This window comes from Nanorana parkeri, unplaced genomic scaffold (assembly GCF_000935625.1).
Source record: "Nanorana parkeri isolate BGI_ZX_2015 unplaced genomic scaffold, ASM93562v1 scaffold121, whole genome shotgun sequence".
NCBI lineage: Eukaryota > Metazoa > Chordata > Amphibia > Anura > Dicroglossidae > Nanorana > Nanorana parkeri.
In genome coordinates this window covers 1,620,758-1,628,549 of record NW_017306389.1, presented here as the reverse complement: position 1 = coordinate 1,628,549, position 7,792 = coordinate 1,620,758, and the positions used below count along the sequence as shown (strand labels likewise).

Here is a 7,792-nt window from a genome sequence, read left to right as displayed (position 1 = left end):
ATTGGGGCCCCCCCCCCCCCCCATGTAACTTAAACAGCCTCAACTTCTGGAAAGGCTTTCTACAAGATTTTGTAGGATGTCTGTGGGAATGTGTGCCCATTCATCCAAAAGAGCATTGTGAGGTCAGGTACTGAGGTGAGACACAAACCTAGCTCACAGTCTGCACTCCAGTTTATCCCAAAGCCGTTCAGTAGGGTTGAAGTCAGGGCTTTGTGCATGCTGCTTTAGTTCCTCTGCACCAGACTCATAAACCCATGTCTTTACAGTTCGGTCTTTGCACACCGGGGCATAAAAGGGCCTTCCTTAAACTGTTGCCTTTATGGTTGGATGCTCTCAGTTTTCCAAAATTTGTTGTACGCTGTATTCTTAATTGGAAAATCAGTCATTTTGAGGGGTGAGCACATACTTTCAGCTATAAATATAGACGTAAGGGTCAGGTGTCCTCAACATTTTGGTCATATAGTTTATAATTTTAACAGCCTCTATCTTGGAGTCTTATCATTTGACATGCAGTTCTCGCTAAAGGTAACTTATGCTTTTGCATCTTTTTAATATATGCTCAATTTGAGTTGCCCGGGTTTGTGACGGGTTTAAAAATGGCCTGGCCAGGAAGGGGGTCTAAACACCTGGTCTTGAAGTGGTTAAACAGCCGTCACAGCCTCCTTGTTTCTTTTAGGAAACATTTACTTTAATACACGGAAAGCATTTTTTACTTTATTTTCTATTTATATTTTCCTATGTAAAAAATATATTCATAGACTGGATGTGTTTAAACTCATGATGTATCTATATGTGTACATAATCAATCATTCTGTGGACATAGAAATGTGCTTTGGTGCAGGTATATAGTCTATCAACTGTGCTCTAAGTATACAGTATACTGCACAAGATTGAACTGGTCCTAAGACGACTTTATGTACATTTTCACTTTTTTGGTTTCTAGAAACACAAAGAAAGAACTCAATGATATTCGGTTTGAGTTTACTCCTGGAAGAGGTAAGACGGATTTTATTGTCTTTAAAATTTTATTGTCTTAAAATTTAAAATGTACATTTATGAATACTTCTGTTACACTGTATTCCATACCACCTCTCTAGTTTATATAAAAGGATATTACACATTATAGATATAAGGTCATATGACATTCACTCTCTGCCAACTTAATGAATTTTTATTTTCTAGATACAGCCGATGGTGTGTCCCAAGAACTGGTCTCCGCTGGCCTTGTAGATGGACGAGACGTAGTAATAGGTATTTTTTATTACTTTTACAAATTACTATGACATTCCACTATTCAGTGAAAAAAGACTAACTTAAAGGTTCATTAACAAGTGTTTAATAATTCACCACCCCCCTGAGTGCAGCCCACCTGGCATAATACTTATTCTCCCCCCATCAACCCCCCCAGATCAGAAATCTTTACCTTCCTACAATCCACAATCTTTCCCAGAGACCTCTGAATGCTGCCATGAGTACAGCTTTCCTGTAGGAATGAATGGCGTGTGTGCCCAGTATGAAGAGCAACCAGCCAGGACCATGTCATAGAAAGATTGGTGGATTGGGGAGAAAGGTACCTATTATCCCAGGTGGTTTTTTTTATCCATAGCCCTGTATACAAGGTACAATTCTAGTAAGGCCAAATGCAGACCAGATCCGGTCAGGTTTCTGCACACGCAGTGCAGTGGGTTGTGCCGCGTTTTAGACGCGTTTTTGATGCGTTTAGGGCCGGTTTTGGTAAAAAAAAAAAAACAATTTTTTTTTTAAAGTTTAACATGGGCTTTCAGGCACTTGCATGCGTTTTTGATGCGTTCCAGACCATATCCAGAGCAGGTAAAATAGGGCTTGCCGCATTTTTTTCATCCGGTCTGGATCTGGTCTGGATCCGCACGCTGCGATGTGAACTGGAGGTCAAAATACTATAGGAATACATTGGACGCAGTTTTGATCCGGTCTGCACCTGCTCTGGTCCGGATCTGCTCCGCGCTTGGTGTGAACAAGCCCTAACTCATAGCTTATACAGTGCTTTCCTATGTTGCTGCTGACTGAATGTAGTGATGGGAGGTAAGTATACTCATGGGGAGTGTGGCATTAAAGTGAAATCATTGCTATGCCCTTTCTTTTTTATTGGTTAAAGGTGTTATAAATTAAATTATAGTGTGTTGTGGTTATGATTTTGCAGGGTAATGAGTCCGTAGTAGGTCTATCTTGTCTGTCTCCTCCTAATCTAGATATTTTCTGTTTCTCACCCAGTTGCAGCTAATTTACAGAAGATTGTGGAAGAGCCACAGGCTAACAGAGCCGTCACCTTCAAGTTGGTAAGTCATTGGAAATGGCTACTTAGGCGCCTTTCACATGAGCGGTCCAATCAGGTCCGCCTGACAGTTTTTCAGCCAGAACAAATCGGATGATCTATGCAAGTCTATGGGCAAGCAGCCGTGTGTAAATGGACGGGCGTCTGTTTACACCCAGTTGGCCCCGGCTCCGGCTAGGTTTGGAAAAACAAATGGGTTAGAGATCCGCTTCAATGGACTGGGGGTAAGCTGAAGTAAACGAACACGTCTCTGCTTACTTCCAATTCCTCATAGACACACATTAGGTTCGTCAGTTTCAGTATTTTCCTCCATCGCAAGATGGAGGAAAAAACTGTATGGACACGGATGTCACAGCGCTGACGTCCGCTTCGTACTGCTGTGATCAGGAGAGGATCTGTTGCTGGGTGAATAGTTTCTGCAATGCTATTGTCAGCTTTCATGTGAACTCATGATGCTGGTGGAGTCAGTGTCTTATCACCCTAATTTTCAGGATTTCTTGTTCTGGTATCTCACTGATGCTGAGAATGTGGATCAAAAGACCTGAAAGCAGCACAAAGGATTCTATAGCAAACAGTTGTTAACAGGACTTGCGGTTAAATTAACAAAACATTTTTTGTGACTATGGCTGTAAAGTTTAACTGTAAAAGTTTGGCCGATTACCATTACATGGTCCTGCAAAATGTCTCATCTCCTAGTGTCTTATTTAAGATAAATCAAACAGGCAAAACTATTCAATTGACCATACACTATGTGATCCCCATTGGTAACGTGAAAGATTGGAGCATCCCTTGCAACAATGGCATAGTGTCAAAGGTGCAACATAGCTGATACTGGATGCAGTATTTTTCAGAGACATGTTCTGTTCTACTGGATATACACTGAGTGGCCAGTTTATTATGACCACCTGACGTTTGTAGGCAAATTAGCTGTAATTTCACGCTGAAGTTGCTAGAGGGCCAGACCATTATAAATAGGGAAGCAGGTTGTTTACCACGACAGTAGAAGTGATTTTGTTCTGAAGATACGGGTAAACAACGCGATTTAAAAGCCTTTGAACGTGGGATGATTGTTGGCGCTCGGAGCCATGGAGCGAGTATCAGCAAAACAGCAGAATTCATTAAATGTTCAAGAGGGGCTCATTGTTAAAGTGTTTAAAGACTGAACTGTCAGCCGAAAATCTGGGTCTGAACGTGCGAATTGTGGCCGTCAGCGACTAGTCAATGTTAGGGCAGAACGGAGAGTGGCAAGACTGGTACACGACAACAGAAGGGCAACAGTGCAGTGTCAGATTCCTCGCATCACCTTTCAACATCTCGTGGAGTCACGAGGCGGCCCAACGAAGCCATCTCATGGAGTCATCTCGTGGCCCAACGAAGTACTGATGGGGTGGTCATAATAATCTGACCACTCAGTGTATGCAATGCATATTGGAATGAGTGCAGGTGCTGCCACCGCTCCCTGTGCTATAGTTCCACTTTAATTGAAGGTGGTATAATGGATTTTTTTTCCCATGACATCAAGTTGACACCTTGCCATAAAATTGAAGGATAACAGCAGAGTTGTATCCTTTTGTGGTTGTGTGTCATTTATTACAATTGTATTGCTGCTGTGTTCACAGCAAGTATCATTTTTGTATTAATAACTGTGTATTTGCATTGTTTCTCTCTGCAGGCCTCTGGGGTGGATCCCTCTGACATTCCGGACGATGGAAAACTCATAGGATTTGCACAGCTCAGCATCAGCTAAGCTGCCATTTTTATGAGCTGCTTCTTAAGGAAACATCTACACCTTCATCTTTCTAACGCTTCTCTTGGCCTGAAGGACCACTACTGCCAAAGAATCAAAACTCTGGCTTGTTTTGGAGCTGTAACAACACGTATTAATTTCTCTCTTCACAGATGTCTCTAACTTAGTGTAACACACTGAGAGGTCAGAGCTTTGTAACCGACAGCGAACAAAAGTGTTTCCATACATCATTCATTTGGATTTCTTTTCATGTGAAACGCTCTGGTTGCCTTTGTAAGTGCTGACGGGGCCGTCAGTAGTTTGTGCTGGCTGCCCCTCTGTCACTGTATAGGCTCAGCCAGATCTCCTTGTACCTGTTTGTTACTGTTGCCTTATATACTACTGAGGATGGAGATATGGGTTTCTACCACTCTTAAAACACACACAAGGCAAAGAGAAATGAATTTTGGGATCTGATTTTTATTGGCTTTAATTTAAAGTGAACAGAAAAATAGTCTAAATAAAAACATAATTAATTTGAAACTGCCTCCCGTTTGGTTTTGTATGCTTTGTTCCCAACTTGAAACTGGCCGTGGAGGCCAGATTGCTCTTTTTGCGCCTGTACAATTTGATTTTCCGCCAGGCAAACTGCTAAATACACATTTGTAAACCATCTTGACCACCAAAGCCATTTTTGTGACAAATACGTACCCCTGCCAGACAACTACTTTCTTTGTTAGAATTAGGGAATACAGTGGTCTCCCCTGCAGCTTGCTGATTGGACAATGACACTGTTGTAGCACCACTCTCTGCTCTCCCCCTGTCAGCATGTTCCATGTGGGCACATGTGCATACAACAGAGCCTGGTTGTACTCGGGTACTTAAGCTAATCGTATGTAAAAATACATTTAATGTATTTTTGTGCAAGATGTCTGTGTCTCTTTAAGGCGATAACACTCACCATAGCAGCAGTTTTAACTATCTTTCTACAGAACGTTCACACACATACCCCCACACAAACGAAGCTTAGTTTATCAACTCATTGGATTAGTTGTGACAGATTAACCATTACTATATAAGTATATAAGGGTATAAGTATATATTGATTACTACCTATAGCGAGTTAGTAAGTGAGGGATTGTTCTCTGCTGTAATGTAACATTGTTATGCTGAGTAAGTGAACTGTGGACATCCAGAGGTCAGAGAGATTAGAATATCCTGTAAATAAATGACAAAGCTAATTGAACAAGTAGATCAGACTTTCTCCTGCTAATGATGGCAGTGCATAGGAAGAGTCCAAGGGTTCTCCATATAAACACTATTACAAGAGAAAACAGTAGTGTAACCTTTGGCAACCAATAAGATTAATCTAAAGTTTGTTGTATTTTTTTTTTTTTACCTCAAGGCATGGTGTATTAATTAGTAATATGTAACAGGGCAATGTACAAAAACTATCAAAACTATAAAAGAAGAAACCTGTAGATTGAGGTATACACAAAGGAACATTTTGTACAACAACTGCATTGCAAAATGTAAAAAAAGAACATATCCAATAATAAAAAAAGCTTGAAAGCTGAACTCCAGGAATTACACAAAAAAATACCCTTACAGTGCCCCCCATAAGTGATAAATACTAATTAAAGGAGAACTATGAGGTGAGTGCTTTTCACTCACCTCATAGTTCTCACCGACCTGTGACAATGAGACTGTCACAGGTCGGCTCAGTAGATCGGGAGGTGAGCGAACACATACGGGGGTTCGCTCACCTCCTCAATCCTGTCACGGCTCTCTGCCGTGACAGGGGAGGGGCTGGATTCCCACCGCTCCGATCCGCCAGCGCTGACTGGCGGATCGGATGGGGTAGGGGGCGGGTACAGCTGTCTCTAACTCTAGATAGGCGAGCCAGCTGTCAGTCACGCAGCTGGGCGGATCCAGACATAATTGTCGGGATCTGCTTCAGTTGCGGCGTCTCAGTATACCGCGAGCAGTAGCTGACGGGGCTACAGCTCGCGGTATAATGAGCCTAGGGTGACGGGAGGACGCTAGTTTGTAGCATTGTACCTGGGACGGGGAGGGACTATCCTGAAGCGTAAGGGAGAAGAGGTGATCACCAAAGCCTACTGGAGTGAGAATTAACCACTTCCCATCCGGCCGCTCTAATTAAACGGCCGCACGGTGGCTTCTTCAATGCGGATGGCCTTTTTAATAGGTCCTCTCCTGCTTGTGCACACGAGCAGGATACTGTTTGCATTTTAAACCGCTGGCGAAGCGAGGGAAGGCTTAAAAAATTATCCAAGTCAGTAAAAATGAATGAATGCATCAGCAGCTGCTACTGTTTTCAGCCATTAATTTTTCATTCATGTTTACTACTATTTACTTTCCTTTCTCTCTTGTATGAAGAACAGGAGGGACTAACAATCTAAACAGTAGCATGTGATCGCTATGCTTGGTTTTCACAGCGATCACATGCTGCAGAGTCTCGTTGATTGGCTCTATACATTATCTGTGTACGGAGCTGTCCAATGCTTGGTACACAGAGATTAGTGGGATCATTGATAAATAACAGTCCACCACGCCATTTATAAACTCATCACGGTAGAAAATTGGTTAAAGAATAAAGGGTAAGCAGTCAAACTGTTGTAATGTTGTAATGTTTACTAGGAGTAGAGTTGAATTCATCCAGTCATCACATACTTTATCACATTTTACATATCTCCTGTCATGATGTTGGTGTGTTTATATATTTTTCTCAAGTTCTGGTGGTTTTCAAACTTCCAAATGTTTGAGGGGAAAAAATAAGAATACATTTAGATATACTTTATACAGTCCCCATAAAAAGCATTCACGTCCTGGAAAGTGTCATGTTTTATTGCCATTGAACATTAAATCACAGTGGTTTTAAAGTGATTTACATGAATTGCAATAACAGAAAAAATACACAAAATAAGTAATAATATGGCATTCCCAAATCACTGGTACAGACAAATCTTTGCCAAAGTCATGTGTATATTTGAGGGGTTTCAAGTGATTGTAGCATAAATACAGGTGTCTCCGCGAGATCCAACTAATGGTAAGTCAATATCATGATATAACCTTCACCATGAACACAAAAGAACGTTTCAAGCAACTCCATAATAAAATGATTGAAAAGCACATATTGGGATGGGTACAAAATAACTTCCAAATGACTGAATATCCCTTGGAGTACAGGTAAATCGATCAGTGAGAGTATAGCACAGCTGTAAATTTGCCAAGAACCGACTATCTGAATATAGGCAGATGAATGGTGGTGGAGGCCACAGAGAGCCCTATGTCCTCTCTGATGGATCTACAACCTCCGTAGCAGAGACTGGAGAGACTATGCATACAACTATTGCATGGGTGCTTCACCAATCACTTCTTTAAAAGAGTGTCAAAAAGAAAGCCACCTAACTAAAATTCAAATGAAACCTCATCTACACTCCTACACTTTGCCAGAAGGCACATGGAAGACGGTTCTGTGGTCTGAGAAGACCAACGTTTTGATTTTGGGCCATCAGACTAAATCATATTTGGTTTTAAGCAATGAAATGTGGTGGTATCATGCTGTGGGGATGTTGGATAGGGTAGGATGAGTACAGAGATCCTACATAAAGATACATTTTGATGCAGTCTGCAAGAAACCTGAGCCTTGGGCCAAGATCTCAAGCCAAAAAAAAACAATACGTGCCAATCCCCATGAAGTCTTACAAAGTTTGAGTAGTTTTGGAAAAAAT

At 41.5% G+C, this 7,792-nt stretch overlaps 1 protein-coding gene across 1 annotated transcript in view; it reads left to right on the top strand.

Annotated features, from left to right (window-relative positions):
- The window catches only part of OXSR1 (oxidative stress responsive 1), a 94,683-nt gene extending 90,125 nt beyond the window's left edge, over positions 1-4,558 (top strand). The window contains exons 15-18 of the mRNA XM_018553497.1: positions 944-996; positions 1,183-1,251; positions 2,251-2,315; positions 3,984-4,558. Of these exons, the coding sequence (XP_018408999.1) occupies positions 944-996; positions 1,183-1,251; positions 2,251-2,315; positions 3,984-4,058 (262 nt within the window). The 3' untranslated portion in view covers positions 4,059-4,558. The remainder of the gene's footprint in view (positions 1-943; positions 997-1,182; positions 1,252-2,250; positions 2,316-3,983) is intronic.
- The last annotated feature ends 3,234 nt before the right edge of the window (positions 4,559-7,792 follow it).